The sequence below is a fragment of the Aulostomus chinensis genome, chromosome 6 (genome assembly GCF_037954235.1).
Source record: "Aulostomus chinensis isolate RoL2024-O1b breed Wild chromosome 6, RoL_Achi_v1.0, whole genome shotgun sequence".
Classification (NCBI taxonomy): domain Eukaryota; kingdom Metazoa; phylum Chordata; class Actinopteri; order Syngnathiformes; family Aulostomidae; genus Aulostomus; species Aulostomus chinensis.
Window position 1 is genome coordinate 7,723,372 of NC_141325.1, and position 19,917 is coordinate 7,743,288.

At 41.1% G+C, this 19,917-nt stretch overlaps 1 protein-coding gene across 2 annotated transcripts in view; it reads left to right on the plus strand.

The window, feature by feature from the left end:
- pcsk5b (proprotein convertase subtilisin/kexin type 5b) overlaps positions 1–19,917 on the plus strand; it is an 82,577-nt gene that overhangs the window by 48,823 nt on the left and 13,837 nt on the right. Inside the window, exons 16-23 of one of the 2 annotated variants that reach the window (XM_086206230.1) lie at positions 1,507–1,700; positions 3,481–3,565; positions 5,903–6,006; positions 6,114–6,252; positions 8,118–8,233; positions 16,098–16,200; positions 17,258–17,394; positions 18,823–19,023. In XM_086206230.1, the coding sequence (XP_086062356.1) occupies positions 1,507–1,700; positions 3,481–3,565; positions 5,903–6,006; positions 6,114–6,252; positions 8,118–8,233; positions 16,098–16,200; positions 17,258–17,394; positions 18,823–19,023 (1,079 nt within the window). Of the gene's footprint in view, positions 1–1,506; positions 1,701–3,480; positions 3,566–5,902; positions 6,007–6,113; positions 6,253–8,117; positions 8,234–9,529; positions 11,591–16,097; positions 16,201–17,257; positions 17,395–18,822; positions 19,024–19,917 lie in introns of those variants that run through there. The other variant, XM_086206229.1, reaches the window with a different exon arrangement.

Below are 19,917 nucleotides of genomic sequence, written 5' to 3' on the forward strand. Positions count from 1 at the left end.
CCTCGCTGGCATGACAGAATGGGGGGGGGGGGGGTTGTAGCTGACCTCTTTTTTTCTGTTGTATCTGTTAGAACTTCTCTACAGCTGTGCAAAACATGACCTGTAATGTGAAGACATGACCAAGTTCCACTTTGTGTAGCCTAGCTTGGTCTCTGAAACCGATGATGGGATCATGACTAATTTACATTTCCTTTTTATCTCTTGGCAACATTTCAAAGGTCTGCTTTAAATTTGCTTGCGATAGAAACTCAGCCTGGGCAACTCGAGCTCCCTATCATTGTCACCTTTCTGTTCATGATGAAAGTTTTTACTCGACAAAGCAGAGACGCACGCAGAAACACTAATATTTACAGTGACTCGATTGCATTCATTATCTCAGTTAGCCACACTGGTGATCACAGCGCAAGAGCCCTGCATCACTCAGGCTTTATTCAACTGGTGTGTGAAATGTGATTTGATCGATTGAACATTAATGTTAATACAAGCCACACTTTTTCTTCAAGTTGAAATGTTACAGCAAAGAGCCTCACCGCATCTTTGACTTGTAGTGATTTAATTAATTGATAAAAACAAATGGATAAAATATTATATTATAATTGTGAAGAGCGAAGGCTGAAAATAAAGCGAGAGTCAAGTTGTAAACTTCTTTTCTTTGCATAGCTTTTATAGCTCTCTGACTTCACGGACTTTATTGCAAACATTTCTCACAGTGGTCAGTAAAGGGATGTTGAAGGTTTCTCTCACATCTGCGTTATCCTTTCTGTAGCAGTCCTGTTACTGTGTTTATTGGATAAAGAATCTTTTCAGCACAGGGGAGAGAAATTGTATTGATGCAGGAGGACGAGCGGCTGGCAGTGTGTCCGTGCATACGTGGATTATGTGTTTCACACATGCCATATGTGTGTCTTGGCAGAAAACTCTGAAGTGTGTGAATGAGGTTTAAAGGGTGTGTATGTGAATGTGCGTGTTTTGTACTCGGGAGGATTATTGAAGATCTTTTTCACCTTAGGGAGGGAGCCTAAGGGTGAAATGAGGGGGTGACGGAGGACTGTGAAGTTTTCCAACAGATGCTACACCTGTTCACCATATAGCAGCCGCACGCACACACACTGGCTGCTCCCGTCTCTGTTTGTCCCAGCTCAACATGTGCTGCTCGAAAAACAAGTGTATTAAGAAAAAAAATACACTGATTAGCTGTGTAAAATTTCCCTTATCTTTTTGGTTTGCTGATTCAGTATAAAGGTTGTTCAATCTTAAAGGCCTGATGTCATACATGTCATTTTTGTTCACTCATTTAATGATCAGCAAAGGTGGGAAGCCAGAAACCTTAGCCTTTTCAGTTGTAATTTAATGCTTCTTTCTGTCACAGAGGCTGAGAAATAAACCTCTATGTATAGGTTATGTATTAAAATTGCCTAGGTTTTATAAGTTGTTTTTTTTTTTAAAGTCTAAATTGATTATGTAACATTCTCTCACCCCACCCCCCTCCCCCCTTCCTTATTTCAGGATGTGTGTGTCGGAGTGCCCCAGTGGCTTTTTCCGTGACGATAGGAAACGCTGCAAGAAGTGCTCCTCATTGTGTGAGACCTGTGTTGGTAGCCGTAGCGACCAGTGCACTACATGCAGGTCTGGCTTTCACCTCAATGAGGGCGCCAACACCTGCGTCGCTACCTGCACAGACAGCTTCTACCTCGACCACGGTACAAAACTCTCCACCGAGCCCTGCACACTGTGACACTTATCAGCGTCGTATTTCTCCTTCACATCTATTCTCTTTATTTATGAAATGACTTCATCTTACTTGTGTGATTTAATAATCTGGACTTGTTATCAGGATGCAGCAGGAAAGAAGGGGGGGGGTCTCAAAATCTATTCATCTGTCTTAAGAAATCCATCGTCCCATTGCTGGCCATTTGCCTCCAAGATAAAAGTGTTGACATCTCTTGAATTGTTATTGTATCGTCACTGTAACATGTAGCCTCTGATTTATTCCAGTGCTCTCGTTGAACAAATTGAACTGAAATGCCTGTTTTTTGTTTTTTGTTTTTTAAATTTCTCAACCACATTAAAGTGCCAGAGAAGAAAAAAATCCTGACATGAACCAGACCTGCAGAAGGATTGTTTTTGTTTATGAGACGTCGACTTGGTCTCTTCACGTTGACGTCTGGTTTATGATAAACAGAGTAGTTCAGTGGCGTTAACATCCAGTTTATACTGTATGTTTACACTGGATTGTCTCATGTTCAGCGAGGAGAGGTGTGTTCCAGCCCTGATGAAAGTAAAGCACAGAGACACACAAACTATGTACATCTGATAATTATCTCCATATCTTGGTATTAATCTAGCGTAAGTCCTTGCAGCCCTGCGAGTCTTTTGGCAGCCGATCTGCTGTGATCTAATCCAACTTCAATCATAACATTTCAGCAGGCCAAGATGTAGTGGATATTTTTTGGCACGACTGAGCTGTGTGTTTTGTTAAATGAGCAATGTTTATTTTCTCTCAGTCAGACTGACAACAAGCTGAAAGGAATCCAAGTGGTGGACATTTTCATTTATGGTCTCATTAGTTGTCCAGACTTCAAAGAATTGTTTTGAGATTATATGATGATGGTGATTATTTTCACTGATAGTAATCTCAATTAGTATTATTGGATTAACTCCTTTTGTTTAGTCTATAAAATGGTAGAAAACTGTGTAAAAGCTTGTTATAGATTTTCAGATCACCAGATGACCTTTTACATTCCACCTGCTGCCATATCAGACTAAGAAAAGCAGCTAATTTGCACATTTGAGGAGATGGAACGCATGAATGTCTGACAATTCTACCAGATAAATTACTCTAGAAAGTAACCAGTTTAAAAAAAATTGATCCTCTTCAATGTTTTTGAGTTCTTAACTGAAATGTGAAAGTAAAACTTGGAGAGAAGTCTGTCTGTGACCTGTCCTCATCCTGCTTCCAACCTCTAATCAATCTCAGACTCCTCAGCGTTTACCCTCCGTCTCCTCCTCCCTGCTCTGACCATAGAACTTCCCCCAACCAAACCATAAAGGCTGTGTAACATACATCCACAACATGTGGCTGAGGAAAATGAGCACAGTCCTTATTAATAGTTTGTTTCTCAGGAAAATAAAACATGTTATTTCTTCTTGTGGCTGCTGAAGGCTGAAGTGTCCATGTGCATTGTGTCAAAGCGTGTCAAAGCCTTTTCGTCTGCCTTTTGAAATCCTCAGCTACATTCCTGTGCTCCCTCACCAACACTGCAATCTTCTTGTTCATACTCCGCCTCTGCAGCCTTTCGATGTTTCCGTTCTTCCCCCTCCTATCTGTAGCCATCTCTTCCTCCTGCCTTTCTTCCTCCTGGCTCGCTCGCTTGCCTGTCTTTAACTTATTTCACGCTCTTTGTCCCTGATAAGCTGTTCTGAAGGAGCCTTCAGTAGTAACAGCCTTGTGTGATGGCTGGCTCATCTTGTATCTTCCAGATTCCAACATTTGCAGGAGGTGTCCAGAGAACTGTAAGAAGTGCACCACCTCTAATGTCTGCACTGAATGTAAACCTGGGACCAGGTAAGCCGGGAACTCTGACAATCACCTCAGTTTTATACATCAGTTGTCTGAGTGTTGAGAAAGTTTCTCATTCTAAACACAATTAATGGCACTTTCTGGTTTTAGAGGACAAACAAGGTCAAAAGAAACACATCTGGATTTGGTGGAAACACCACAGTTTGTTTCCACCCCCCTTTCTTAATATTTTCCATTTCCCCACTTTCTTGTTCCATTACAGTTTGGTAAATTGGAATTTTGAGATGCAACATTTGAGTGTTCTAACACATTAACTGACATTTCAAAGTAACGCAGTAGATTTGACCCGTTCTCCTCTGCACAGCAGCGGCTCGTGATGACAGGTCTAACCATGTTTTCTTCTGGCTGGACAGTTTGGTTCATGCACAACTTTGCCATCAATGTTTACAAGGCGAAGCATCTTATTCGTTGTCTGTTATTTTTGTTTGATATACATTTGGAAAAGTAAAACCAGACATTTTTGGAGAAATCATGGAATATTGGAGTATATCTGGCTAAGTTAAGAGCTACTGAGAAAATTCTTGCTCCGGTTCATATTGATTTACATCACATATAAGTGGTTGTTTCAGAGAATCTAAGGTCATGACAGTGTTTCCCAAAAGGGGCAGAAAATAATAATAATAATAACATAATGAACTTTATTTCTATAGCACCTTTCATGCAAAAATTGCACCTGAAAGTCCATCCATCCATCAGTCGTCTTCAGTTTATTCCTATTAAGGGTCACCGGGGGGCTGGAGTCTATCCCAGCAGCCTTCAGCTGATTGGTTCACCCTGGATGGATCGCCAGTCCATCACAGGGCCAACACATAGAGACAGACAACCATTCACACTCACAGTCACACCTACGGTCAATTTAGAGTATCAATCAGCCTCGTCCCCTTTTGATGTCTTTGGACTGTGGGAGGAAGCTGGAGTACCAGAGAGAACCCACGCAGGAACAGGGAGAACATGCAGACTCCACCCAGAAAGATCCCGTGCCCAAGCTGGGACTCGAACACAGAACCTTCTTGCTGTGAGGCCACAGTGCTAACCACTGCACCACCGTGCAGCCGTACCTGAAAGTGCTTTACAGAAAAAGAGAACATTAAAAGCAAGTTTAAAGAACAACAAAATCAAGGGAAAAGAGAATATTAGCAAGAGAATAAAACCAGAATACTTATCAAAGTAATGGAAACGTATTGGTATGAACGTGTGTGAAGCCTGTGTGTTTGGACCTGAGTGTGTCCATGCGACTGTATTGCTACCAGACCATCTGATACAAATCACATGCAGGACTACTATTAGGCTCCGTTCCCTGTCTTACGAGTAGAAATAGCTGAGGGTTTGTTTTTTTTGTCAGTGTTGCGGTTTCACGATGAAAACCTTTTTGTGTTCACCCACTGAAATGTTGCAGGAGTAAAGTGTTGTTAATTTAGACAAGCGCATTGTGTTACACTGTGGTTTGTGTCCACAGTGATCCGGTGAAACCAGGCGTTCCGATGGTTCCCCTCTTGGGACTTGTATTGAGTAAACTTAGTTTCACCCTGTGACCCAGGCTTATTAAAACCCACATATACTCGTGTCATGCGGAGACCCGCAAGAAGTGGGTCTGCTGCCCATTTTGGGTTATGAGCCTTTCTTTGAAGATTCCCTGATCTCTAAACCATTTAGGTTACCCATGCAGACATGTTCCAGTTCATTTTCTGGCCACTTCCACAGCAGCCTCTTCAAACTACCCTGACCCCACTTGACCTGACAGCGGGTTGGGCGTTTCAAAGTGCAGGAATTCCTGATAGGTCAACGAAACACTTGTGCAAAGTTTAAAACATTGCGGTCTTAAAGCCAACTTGAAGTGTTTGGTGTAGCAACAGAGGTGGAGGTAGGAACGCTTTTAAAACTGTAGTTTCCTCTGGAAACTAGCAAGACATATGGACACACACACACACAAAGTCTCTGCGCTCTCGTTCAGTTCACCATTCATGATCAGTTGTGAGTAGAGGGGGAAAAGAGGACCAGACACGATTGTTTCTGGGAAACGTTCGCTAACAAAGACCAGCTGTTTCTCAGCTCAGTGCAGCAAGTTCACTAACCTGTCCTCACTGTGACTTCACACATCTGACTTGAAACCCTCCAAACATATAACAGCGACATCTGGCACTTCCTAAATCAGCTCTATATGTTGGTTTAAAACCACAAATCTAGAAGACGTTCACATTCCTGTACTGTAGTTAAACACCAGACTGTATCAGCGGGGCTCACAAAAACATACGGGTGGAGCTTTTTAATTTGATATTTTTGATGATATTTACTGGATGATTCATGTCTTTCACTTTATTTTAGTCTTCAAGGGAACAAGTGCCAGATGACCTGTGATGCAGGTTCGTACTACAATGGCCACAGACGGACATGTGAGCCCTGCCATCGGGCCTGTGCCACCTGTGCAGGTAAGAGGCCATCTTAGGCCTTAACATGTGAGTGTTTATCTGGCTTGCAAAGCCCTTCAAATCATCCCTGCTGTGTTTTTGCTTTTTTTTTTTTTTTTTTTCTTCAGGCACAGGTATAGAGGCGTGCACCAAGTGTGCCGACGGGTACTTGCTTGAGGACTGGCGGTGTGTGTCAACATGCAGTAACGGCTACTACCTGTCTGAGCAGACGTCCGACAACGGGCAGGTGCAGAGGTCCTGCAAGAAGTGAGTCAGCAAACCTGCCCAAAGTATCTTACAACATAGAACACGCAAAGACGCTTCAGATCCCTGATGTGGGAAGGCAAAATGGAGGAAATGTAGAGCTTCGCCCCAGTTTAGTCTTTCCTCGCGTTCGTCGTTCTTTTATCAGTGTAAAATCTCTGCTGGCTCTCAGATTTAAATTTTTTAATATATATTCATATTCAAGGTTTTTTGTGGCTTTCTATTCAATTCAAATTCAAAAGAAATTTATTTTTTCGTTAGGAACTTCACATGTAGAGGAGCAGCAGGACGTGTCAACACAGTACACTAAGCTAACAATCAGACAGACATGCACGCACACACACACACACACACACACACACACAGAGCCCACATTAGAAACATGGTAGATAATAGAGTTAGCTAAGTCTCCATAAATAAATAATTCCTCCGGGTGAATAAATAAAACCTCTATAATGGAGGAACAATACATGGTAGGCTAATTTTAATTGTCCAAGTGTTAAAAACAGCAACCAATAAAAGGATGGGGTTCAGCCATTTAAAAGTCTTGTGGATATATTATGCAATCAAGTTTAACTTTAGTTATAAAATTAAAAAGATCCTAAGACTGACTTCCATAGATTTTATTCCTCATTTTTCTTTTTCTTTATTTTTGACTTCACACTATGTAGTGTGTGGACAAAAACTGCAGTTCGATGAACTGACTGATGCATACGAGTAGTATATTAAGATAATAATGTCATGTCCAATCAGGATTTAGAGAGTAAACGTCTTATTGAATCTCTTGGATAGACGCTTTGACTGACTGAACGAGGGGGTAGACTTTTCAACAAAAAAAACCCACTTTTTTGGAACAAATCTGTTGAAATGTGTGCTTCTTCTGAATGTAGACCACCAATGAAATGGTGAATGTCATTGGAGGACTTGGTCTTAACACTGAGCAATTTATAATATGAATACTTTTAACATTCCGTGCACGGACATCGTTTCGTCAGTTTTGCCAGGAACAGTTCTGTCTCTTCACTGTTCGCCAACCTGGATGAACAGAGAGGGTTGGAAGTAACTTGTGTGTGGGGACACTTTGATGACCACTCCTCCCCTCGCACCAACAATCGAACCCTCCACTGACTCAGACACCTCTTTTCTTTTCCTAACAGTCCTGTAGTGGACACCTCACATTATTTATTGCTCACTTGACCCTTTACCTTCCTTGATTCCCGCATTCTCTGCCAGATCTCTCCTGATCTCTGAAGCGGATAACAGACCATTTCCAGTAAATGTTCTGGCCCATACTTGCATGATGATAAATGATATAACTATTTTTGGTTTTGTATTGCCTAATGTTGGCCCTCTGCACCTTCAGGATTATGGCTTTTTTTGTGTGTGTGTGTGTGTGTGTGTCATTCTGACTTTGGTGTGAGTTGTTCTCAGAAAGAACTGGAAACAAAGTATGAATGTATGTGAGCAGCGTACTTTAATCACAGCAGATATTTGACAGTTGTGTGCTAAGTGTCAGTCCTCATGTCATGCACCGTTAGCAACTTTTGTTTACATGCTGAATTATGAATGAGTCATCTGACGGAGTAGATTTATAACTTTTCTGCTCAAGGTTCAAGAGGGTGACATGATTTTGTATTGATCTTTATTTAGACTCTCTAATAGCTTGAGTGGTATTCTAAATAGAGTGTAATACTGCAGCATGAAACTCATTTTAGCCTGTAGATGAACAGTAAAGTAGAACATCAATCAACTGAAAGGTTAAAACTACAGAAAGAAAGTGCAAGACAGATATCCTCCAGCTCTTCTAACTCTGGAGACATTATTGCAGCAGCAGACTGGCATCTCACTCCTCATGCGACTGTCGACAGGTGTGACCATAGCTGCTTCGACTGCCTGGGGCCCGGTGAGCGGAACTGCAGCAGCTGCGTCAGTGGCTACAATCTGGAGGCCGGCGCCTGTGTGGTCAGCACCATCTGCAAAGATGGTGAGTTGTCAGCTTTCTCATCTGCAACTTTGTTCTAATGTGGTTATTATGTTTACACTGTATAGGCTTTGACAAAATATTTGAACAGACAGCATCACAACTGGAAAATTCTGTACGATGCGTGTTTGTTTTTTTTTAATTCCTACAAGCAGATTAGATGTTTTTGTTCAAGCACTCAAATTGGGAACTACACAGGACCTACACAACTTTCTCTATAAAGTGGAGACTGTTTTGCATCATCAGCTAAATTATCATTAATTGTAGTTTTATCACGCAGGCTGTAAAATGTAAATGCAAAGAGCTCTGGAATATTTGAGCTGTGGGTGTGTTACTAACTTCTTGAATCAACCTGCTCACTGTGGCGTCTTCAAGCAAAACATCTGCCTGTGTGCTCTTTCGCCTTGTTCATGCAGCACGTAGAACTAACGTCAGACCTCTTCACGGTGACGCACTCGCACGTTTGTGTCACTCTGTTTTCACAAGAACTCAAACACTGATGTGTCTTATTAAAAATAATCCCTCACAAATATTCTAGCGTTTCTGCTTCTCTGCATTCATGTTCTGACTCTCCCTGCTTCTTTTCTCATGCTCATTTTTTATCTCTTGTGCATGTTTGGGCTAATGCTGCTTTCATGGTAAATAAACCTGTGACGCCCTAATCATTAAGACCTCTTGACCTTATTAAAAATAATCCAGAATGTCTCTCAGCTTGTGATGAGATAAAGTGCTGAGGGGGAAAATAATGCGTGACCTCTCTGTTGATGAATGCTCACCTTAAAGTGCACGTTCAGACTGTCTCTGGCATTGTGGGACTGGTTTTTATACCCTTTTTGAAACAGATTTTTTTTTAAAAACTGTTAAGAAGACGGTCTGAGTGTCCACTTTAAGTTTACGATGATACAAAAATGTGACAGAAGTTGTGAGTTTTCAAAATTTTGTTTTTTCTTTTCAATTTTCTAATTGTGTGACGTTTGTTTTTTCTCCCTCTCTCTCTCTCTTTCTCTCTCTCTCCCTCTGTTTTTTTTCTCCCAAATCTGTTTTCCTTTCCTCCTGGCATGGATCCAATCACTCCACTGGACTACAATCTTTGTTGCCTCGATGAACCTCACCTGTGATTGGATCATAAAACTCTTCCTGTCACCTGAACACACTCCTGACCAATCGTGTGACATTCAACCACCCTACACCCCCCCATGGTTCTGCCCTGTGTGTTAACGTGCGTGCGTGTGTGCGTGTGCGTGTGCTCACCCCTCCCTTACTTCCAAACTTTATCTCTTCTTCCTGGTCTGTGGAAAGCAAATGAAGAATCTTGGGCGGAAGGCAGTTTCTGCGTGCTCGTTAAAAAGAACAATCTCTGCCAGAGGAAAGTGCTGCAGCAACTGTGCTGCAGAACGTGCTCACAAAAGGGGTGACGGGACGTACTCACTCATAGGGAGTGAGGCGGGGGAGGGGGATGCAGGGGCACAGGGGACACCCCTTCTTCTCAAACTCTCCCCCTCCGCCCACTCAGTCACAGTCACATAATTTATAAGAGAATCTGTGCCTCTTAAAGGGACTGCATCGGAGGTGCGATGACAGGACTACAACAAACCTACCTTTTTTCTGTACTGGGACACACACACGTGGTCAGGGTGTAAAATGACTGGGACTTTCTTCAAGAACAAATGAGCAAATGACAACAAAAGTGAAAAACATGATATAAAAAGTGTCGGTATTTTGTGACCAAAGCATCAATGCCAAAATAATTGAACCTTCTTTTTTGTTGCCAGTGTAGGGTGCATAGCTAAAACAGGAGCCACTCAACCTGTGAATCTCTGAATACGTCTGTGTGCATTTTTATTTTTTGGCTCCTCTTCCTAGTCTCTTTCCAGTGTTATAACGATGACCAGATGGAAACTGAACATACATTAGGAAAGGCCAAGGTTTTCTGCCTGTAAATATACGTCAAAGGAAGAAAAAAAAAAAAGAGCTCACTTAGTAATGTGAAAATGATGTCTGTCTGGGCTGTTTAGGGAAGAGAAGACAAATTCATAAACACTGCATAGAGAAGAGAGAGAGATGTATACCACACACACACACACACACACACTCACATGCTCTTAGATATGAAGCCACCACTTGAAGATGCCGCAGGATCCCAGGACTGATGCATGTTACTGACCAAAATCACCTCATTCCATTTATTTAAAAAAAAAAAAACAAAAGAAGAAGAAAAAAAACAACAACCTACAGACCTGCCCTCTGAATAGTGTTTGTCTTTATCGGTAGGAGAACGCCATTAATTCTTGATGTAAGCCCAGACGGCATTGATTCATTCCAGAGGTACAACAAGATGAGTCGAAAGTCATTCCGAGGCTTTCTGCAGGGAAGGAAACGCTGCAGTGAGTTATAATGAATTAGAGGTGCGAGGGATGCATCTATTTTTTCACTCGCGAGGCTGATTCTGAAGTCAACTTTAGCCCAAAACTGAGTATTGATTCCATCTGTTTACTGTGGCTGAAGAATTTACCAGCTGCACAGTTACTGTCAGTCACCGAGATGTACCAACATTTCACCGTGCATCCCTTCATCTCTCCGTTATTCCTCTATAATGGCGATTGCATTGCAACTGTAGCGTTGCGCTACACTATCAACATAGAAGGTCAATGGGCGGCACAGAAACTATTATCGTGTTTCAAGGACAGGTAAAGATCCCTGACAGGCAGACTGTGGCGAGAAGCAGAGCTACAAGTTCATATAAAATCCAGAGGAACACATTTGGGTGAAAACCAAATTTATTTTTTCTGTTTACATTTGAATCGTTAAACCTGAACTTGAGGCCTCACCGGGTCAGAAAAGAGCCAAACGGATCCTTGCGTGGCTTCTCCTCCTGTCTGTCTCCGAACCTCTACCTGAGAAAAGTTATTCTGGTGGTGCTGGTTTCTAAAAAAAAAAAAAAAAAAAAAACCTACAACAAACAAACAAAAAAAGAGCAGCAACAGTAATGTGTAAGATTCATATCATATCCGTGCAGGTTATCACACACCTGCCGATTGAGCATTTACAGTATTAGATGAATTGATGTACTGTCAACTGGTTATGGTTCTTGATTTGTAATAAAGATTGATGAATCCCCTGTTTTGGTTAACAAAAACTTATTTTTTGGTCATTGTTTCAAGATGACTTGAATTGACTTTAGATTGTGTGATAGTAAACACACACACACAAACTCACACACACACACACACACACACCTCATATAAAAGCTGTTTTTATTGTGTACCTGTGACATATCTGTGACAATGCATTATTAATGTCCTAGTTTTGAAAATCTTTTTTTTTTTACTTAAATGTTCGTATTAAAATGTTTAATCTGTTCATGTTTTTGTTTTCTTTTTCAGTTTTCATTCATTATTTGTATCAGTAATATTTGTTTCATCAGCGTTCTCTCTCCTCTGCACTATACATACGCACAACAAAACAAAAAGTCCGCAGTGATCGCTGCTTTTGAGATGATTTTGTGTTTCTGCGTGACTGAAACTGATCAATGGTTTCAGTCACTTTTTCAGCTGTTGATCAAATTTTATTTAGTGAAAGTTTCATGTACCCCTGCAGCGCTTGAGGGGGGACAGAAGAGGATGGGGTCAGTTTATGACTTGTAAATATTTTGTCTCACATGGGCGAAATCTCAATGTCAGAAAAGATACCAGGAGTTTTTTTTTATCGTGAGTTTTTCTGTAGAATTTATTAGCGAGTCCAAATCAGTGCGACAAGCAAATATAGTGAATCAAATTCTTCAAAATCATTTCTGAAATGTTTCAGGTGATTTTATCTTCTCACCACCACGTGGGATCAATATCCTGGAGATCAACTGAATTATCTGACATGATTTTCCATAAATAAGCAGATAACAATGTATATCAAGCGTTGGGGGGCCTCTGAATATTTTTTTATATTTATTTTTATTTCTGTCACTCAACCCTGGAAGCTCATTTGAACTGGGAAAAAAAGATAAAATCATTTCAAGTAGTAAAAGTGTTACTTTTAGTTTTGTTTTTTTTATCAAGACTAAGTCAAAAATATTCAATTAAAAAAAGCATCAAAATTATGAGATTTATGAATTGAATTGTGTCAACTTTTTTTATTAACGGTAAATTAAACCATTAAATTTAGAACAAGCAGACGTCTTTTACGAATCTTTCCATCATTTTTGTGTAGTTTTTGTTCGTGTTGCAGAAGTTAGCTAGTTCTTTATTGCTGCGCTTCAACAAGACCGTCTGATTCATGGAGATGATTAGTTAGAGCTGCTGGTGTGAATACTGAGGGAGGGTGTTGGGGGGTGGGGGGTGAATACTGAGGGATGGGGTGTTCACACTCCATGCAGGTGTTGATTGCCGTTGACAATCTGTAATCACTCTCAGTCAAAGTCTACATGACCAAGATCATTAATGCCATAATGTGTCACATACTCAAATAAACTCTGCCTTTAAAGGCTCATTTAATATGGAATAAAAGTCTTTGTGTACACTTTCTCATGGCTGGATCCCCTTCAGCTCTGGACTCCTTTAACTTTTGAGTGTTATAGATTTAGCCTCTTCTGATACTCAAATTACATTCTGCTTTAACTCTGACAAGCAGCTCTCAGCTGTATATTTCCAGGTGCTTCTGACACTTAATCATTTCTCCCAGTCAAATACGACCCATTGTTAATAATGTTCTTGGTACCACCTGCAGGGAGTAGTGAGTATTTTCTTTCTCGTGTAGCAAGTGTGCCGGTATGAGAAGGTGGAAAGGGCAGGGAATTGGGATTCAGGAGCAGGTGTGGTGGATGTCAGTGTGATATCTGCCACAGAACCTGACAGAGGAGACTGTCAATGTCTTCACAAGGTCAGCCAAGTCCATAACAGGGGGAAACTTTTACTCCCCTGAGTGACGGAATCTCTTTCTTCTCTGCTCCATTCTACTTCCATCTGAGTGTGTACTTTAGCTAGTTGTGCATCTTTACGTCCCCCGAGATCTTGGCTCCCTGTTTATTTGCGTGCGTGAGTGAGGGGGAGATAAACAGAGAGATTGGGAGAGAGTGTGTGTGTGTGTGTGTGTGTGTGTAGGAGGGAGGGAGAGTGACGGCGTTTATTCGTGCTGCTGCAGCAGCAGCAGCAGCTCTGCTGAATGGGAAGCCGCCACCTGTTGTGTTTGTATACAAAGAAGCTCTTTTGTTTTGAAAGGAACAATTGAGCTTTTCACAGAACGCCAGCGAGCACAGACAACCTCACCGCTGCATGGAAGGACACACAAACACACACACTCAAAAACACATAGCTCCATCCATATGTCTTAGCCAGTGTCTGTCACCTTTGTCTCATACAAAGGTGGGATAGAGACAATGTTTATACCTCTTGTTGTGCTTCTTTTCACTACTGCCAAGTCTGAATCTGGAGGTTGATTTGTCTCTGTCTTCTAAAGCACCATTGGCTTCAACATCTTCCACTTGTATATCAAATTCATCACGTATAAAACACTCATTCAGAAATGCAACAGGGTTTCTTGATTATCTCTCAGGTCCAGTGAGGTGCTTTTTTTCTCTGCGGCACACACAGTCATATATCTACGTTGGGAGTGTGATGATGGTGCTTTCGAATATTGCCAGTGACTCAAAAATTACTTTGCCAGGTGTCAAGATTGTCTGGCAAACTCACATCACAATTTCCAGCCTGTAACTTTCCAACCGACAAACCTACGCACATTTTCTGCAGTGGAGGACATAGGAAGACATTTCTTTTCCAAGTACAAAAACAAATGTTAAATTGGCACTATCACAGAGTTTTGTTTTGTATTGCAGGTAAATCTGCTGCCTCTCTGATCTAATTAAAACTAATTAGAAAGCTCTCTCCTTCCTCCTCATCACGTACTTCTTGATTATACTCTGGTGGGCGTGGTTATGAGATCTAAAGTGAAATTGATCTACATTCAAAACAAATTCCAAATAAAACTCCCACATTTCACATCCATTAAAGGTGCTGAAGCAACAGCACCAACCAATGACTATTGATTAGCAGTAGTTTGGACGACTCATGCAGTTTTAGACAGAGAAACTGAATCACTGAAGGGCTGTAAGATTATTAAAAAACGAAAGAAGACAAATTTCTGATGCATTGACCTCATCTTTGATTTTAGGTGAGCTATTGTCTTATTTGAACATTTATAGAGAAGAAAGACTGAATTTAGAGGGGGGACACACTTTTCTGCAACCGATAACTCATAAACATGTGAAATGCATCTCTGATCTCACGCTGGTTTAATTTGTTTGGTTTAACAAAACCCAAAAGCTTTTAACTATGTCTGTAACTTTTGCTCTGATGTAAGAACACCAAGACCACAAGTGGACAGTGAGACACATTACGCCCATCATGCGTTTCTAAATGTGTCCAGCAGACCACTTATGTCCAAATTCCATTCCTGCCCACATCACCTCCGCCACAGGGTCAGACAGCCCGGTGTGAAGTCGTGACACCAGTCAGTCAGCGTTGCTCGGCACGGCTTATATGAAAACAAGCTGGTTTGAGAACTACCGTGAATTTATGCATCACTCGCAGTTGTGTATATACTTATCCTGTTTATTATTCTTATACTTTTTGTATCTTTTTAACTTGTCTATTTATCGAATTTCAGTTCCCTTGCACTATTTGCTGCCCCCCCCCCCCCCCATGCTGCTGTAACGACAGAATTTCCAGAGTACGGGATGAATAAAGTTTATCTTATCTTATCATAATAAATAACTTGCACTGAACTGATGACATAGTTTCCTGTCACCTCCACGCCGGGAAGTTTCAGGAAAGATATGTGGTCAAATATGTTCCAGACCACTGCAGCAACTGGTTTGATGAACTGGATCGTAACAGATCTTTGCAGGACACTCTTGTGTCCAGTGCTGTTCATGCGTGTTCTGATCACGTAAGGCACCTTTGAAAACCCCCTAAACTGAGTCTAAGGTGACAAAGTCCCACTCCCCTGCCTCCTTGTGAAAACCTGTTTGTTTGCTTCACTGAGGATCTTTGTTGCAGGTTTTCAGGGAGGAAGCTGCAGTGATCAAACTCTTTTCCAGGTGAAATCTGTTTCTCTGCTTTGTTTTGATGATCATCATTGCAGAAAAGGATGCCTGAACAAATATGTGGAGCAGCTGACTGCTAAGCATCAAAGATTGAGTAATGATCAAATATGGATGATCAAACTTACCTGACTGTACCATCGTGGAGATGTAATTAGTGTGTTTAAGATTTTTTTTTAAAGTCATCCATTAAATCCGTTTGTTCTCCCATGGATTGACAACACAGACATACACAAGTGAAATGGTCTGTCAGTTTAAAAGCAAGCTCATGTTACCGTTATCCCTCCATGTTGTAACTTCAGGCTTGTGATAAAAATCAGTTTGTACAGGTGACACAAAGATAGTCTGTGTTTGTGTTTTTGGAAGCTTCCCCATATCTTCAAGCTCACAAGGTCGTCTCTGTTTACTGTAAAAACAAAACAAGACAAAACCTTTCAGCAATTACTGAAAAGACTCAATACTGTGACTGACAGAGAGAGCAGGCAGTATACAGTTGTTGTTGCTGTGAGAATCCAGAAGATAATGAGCTGGACTTTAAAAAGACATGAAAACAACAACAGCTGAATGTTGATTATAATTGCTGCTAAGTCAAAGCATCAATTGAAATTTACAAAAAAAAAAAAAAAGCAAGTGCGCAAACACATGACAACGCTGGTAAACAAATGTGGTGTAACCAAAGTATGAGAGAAATGCAGGCGCTAATTGAGGAAGTTGATTGCAGAGGAGCAGCGGTTGTGTCAGGTTGTGATGTTGTTGACTGTCGCCTCTCTCGGCCTGCAGGAGAGTACATGAGCAAACACGGGACGTGCCACCTGTGTGACGCTACCTGTCTGCAGTGCTCAGGTCCAGAGAGAGACGACTGCACCAGCTGCCCTACCTCACGGTGAGAGGAACTGAAAGAGGAAGCATTAACACTTGCACTCCAGTAACTTCGCCGCGTCACGTAAGAGAGGGGTCACATGGAGGCACCCACCCACGTGACCACAACAAGTAGCAGCATTTGCACTGAAACGTGTGGAGACACGATGAACTCTGCTCGCTAGTAGTCGTCATGTTGACAGTAAACAAGCTTCAGTACAAAACAGGAGCTCTTGTTACATGACGGGGGAAAAAAGATGGATTGATGTGCTAAAAATACACATGATGTCATTAAAATCCACTGCCAGGGTTCTTTTTGTACGCTTTGGTACAGTTATTTTACACACTCTCCAACTCACTACCTCTGAAATTGAAGTGTATTTCATCATAAGAGGATACGAAACACACTACAATCAAATTTGAGGATAAATTTCACTTTCAGATGTGACATTTCATGCTATTACAAATCCTTCCCTTCACAAGAATTTTTCAAATCATCAATATCATGCCGCTACGAGTACATTTCATTTGTTTTTCTTGAGGATAGATTATAAATCCTGCAAATATTTTTTGTATTTATTTTATATTTACATTTGTTTGGTTTAGCATTCACTGCCTCTTTCATGAATGCTCTTGTAGAAATTTGTTTCATGTGCATTACGAATTTTTGTAACCCAGGATTTAGTCTTACAGGCAGGAATCAAAGCCTGATGGCAGTTTGTAACTCCTTACTCCTGACGTGAGTTGCGTACGCTTCTAAGCGGCAGCAGCGGCTTCCAAATACTTCAGTCTTAGGAGAGGTGCAAAGAAGGTATAATTATTTTTTAAAAATTCTTGTTCCAGAATATTTAAAACTCTTAAGAAGCAGAATACCCTTCTGGGACATAAAACAAAATCTGGTGCAACAAAATAAGAAGTTGAAATCAAAGAATGTTTTAATTAGAAGTTACCAAACACAACATGGTTCATTCATTTTTTTTGGCAGGTGGAACAGTGAGTGTGTTACATGTAGACCAACATACTGGTCCATTGTGAATGAGTGAATGATGTGCTGTGTGATTGTGAACCACATCCACCTGCAGGTTCTTTGATGACGGTCATTGTGTAATCCGCTGTCAGAGGGGCCGGTATGCGATGGAGAGACAGTGCCATCTCTGTCACCACACCTGCCAGGATTGCACTGATGAGGGTCCTGACTACTGCACCAGCTGTGACAGAGGTACACTCACCGGACAACCTCATTTAAAAAACTAACTGTACATTCTGACCTTTAAGGCTGGTGTATTTCTCATCTTGCACACCATTACTGCGCTGATTGCACCACACACTATGTGTATATTATATATATGAACCTACCTGAACAGGTAGATAAACAGGTATATTTATGTGAACGGTGGTTCACTGCGGCACAAAGCTGAGTGTGACTGGAAGGGAAGTAAGATCGTGCTTTTTCATAGCATCACATGGATCAAGCTGACTCCACCAATAAATCCCCTGAAGGTGAATTCATCTAATTAAATCTGTAATCCAGCCGATGTCTGTAGATAGATGTGTTAACTAGGACTATCATTCATTTGTTTGTTATATTTGTAGCACATCTCTAAGGGTTTTGCTCAATGAAAGGATAAAATCTCTGGTGTGTGTGTGTGTGTGTGTGTGTGTGTGTGTGTGTGTGTGTGTGTGTGTGTGTGTGTGTGTGTTTAATGGACAATAATGCAGAAACAATTAATTTGCCGTGACATTTTCATCTACAAGTTAGGTTTCGCAAGCATAAGATCCAGAGCAGCTAATTAAATAATAAAAAAACAACAACCTTTTGATCAGTGCGAAAACAGAAATCGTCAGGATAAAACCTCACAGGCTCACAGCTGAAGAAATAGAGTAATAACTGACACACACACACACACACACACACAGTGTTATGGCTGTCAGACTGAATGTATTTACACAAGAGAGACTGGTGACACACACATACTCTCTCTCTCTCTCTCTCTCTCTCTCTCTCTCTCTCTCTCTCTCGCTCTCTCTCACACACACACACACACACACACACACAATTACACACACACTGAAAGACATCAGACAGCCGAAGAGAAGATTAACACCAGATTTCTTCTTCAAACACTCTCTGACGTGTGCACACACACTCTCAATTAGCCAGCAAGTTTGTCAGACTGTTTGCAAATGTGGTTCCATTTAATTGCAGGTCTGTCTGAGGCTCGATGAGACATAACAATAATAACATGAAGAGACCCTCCGTATGTGTCATTTCTCTCTCCAAACAACCTCTCTCATCTTGACCACACACACACACACACACACACACACACACACACACACACACACACACACTAGCTCAGGCAGACAGATCTTGATACTGACCTCTGATAGTGATGTGGAGATTTACACCCCTGCGGTGTCAAGAGGGGAAACATGAAAGCTGCTGCACAAAGGAGCATAAGAGGGACCGAAGGAATAGAAAATATCAGAGATATTAAAGTATCCATTTCAAAAACGGTGACTCAAAACATACAAATGAGATGTGTAAGAAACCACGTTCACGAGACAAAGCAGCCATGTCTTACTATGACTCCCAGTCTAAGAATGTCTGCATACCTGCTGACCTCTCCTCTCCTGCTCCTTCTAGATAAGTTTGGCGTGGCCAGGTACCTGTTTCGGGGTCAATGTCGGGACGTCTGTCCTGAGGGTTTTTTTCACTCGAGACTGAGACTTTGTGAAGCTTGTGCTACGGAATGCATGGTCTGCACATCAGCGTTCCACTGCCTCCGCTGCAGCCCCAGACACAAGCTCAGAAATGGCCAGTGCGTTCCGTTGGAGTGCAGTGCAGGTGAGAGTTCACCATGAGACACCACACAGAGAGTTTCTTCTCAGAACACCCATTCAGTGTTGCCATAATTTCTTCAACTGCAGTTCCCTGGCTTTTTTTTGTTGCCTGAATATTCTTCTCATAAGTTTTTAAATAAAATGAGTAATCAAAATAAGTTTTTGGTAATAACTCTCTTAAAATGTTTAGAATATTATTCATTCATCTGAAAATTTTGGAATATTAACAGCATACAATTCTTTTTTGCTTATTAGTTTGGGAGCATTTTTTTTGTCCTCTGGAAGGCTGAAAGGGATGATGTGACAAATGCTTGCAACATTTTTGGCTGCAAAGACTATTGAAATTCTTACAATGTTCTTATTTATGAAAGATCCTTCAACATGACAAGAACATTCCGAAAGCATTCCTGTAAGCAAATATTTTTATGCTGGAATGATTGAAGCCGCTTCTTGAACTAGAAAATGAAGCACATCATAAAATATGTTGACTGACATGGACCTCAACACGTGTAACACACTTCACCTTACAGAAAGAATTTAAACACCAAAGCATGAGTCGCCGGACCAAAGAGGCAGCGGCTGATGTTCAGGCTACTCTCTTTGAAGTACCAAGTGAGAAAAACACACAGTAAAGTGAATAGGACAATGATATTTAATCAAGGAAATTTAATAATTGATAATACTTGTGCCCAAAAGGTTATTCAGATGTTTTTTTAATATGATTCTTTGATATTTAAGCATTCATACAATAATGCAATAAAGGGATTTGCAGTCTGCTGAAAGAGAGACACTGATGTTCATTGCTTTCATAACTTATCTCTCTCTTATCACTGCTTGAAAAGAGAGAAACAACTTTTTTCTCATCTCTAGGCTCATTCACTGCTGTATTCATTGGAGA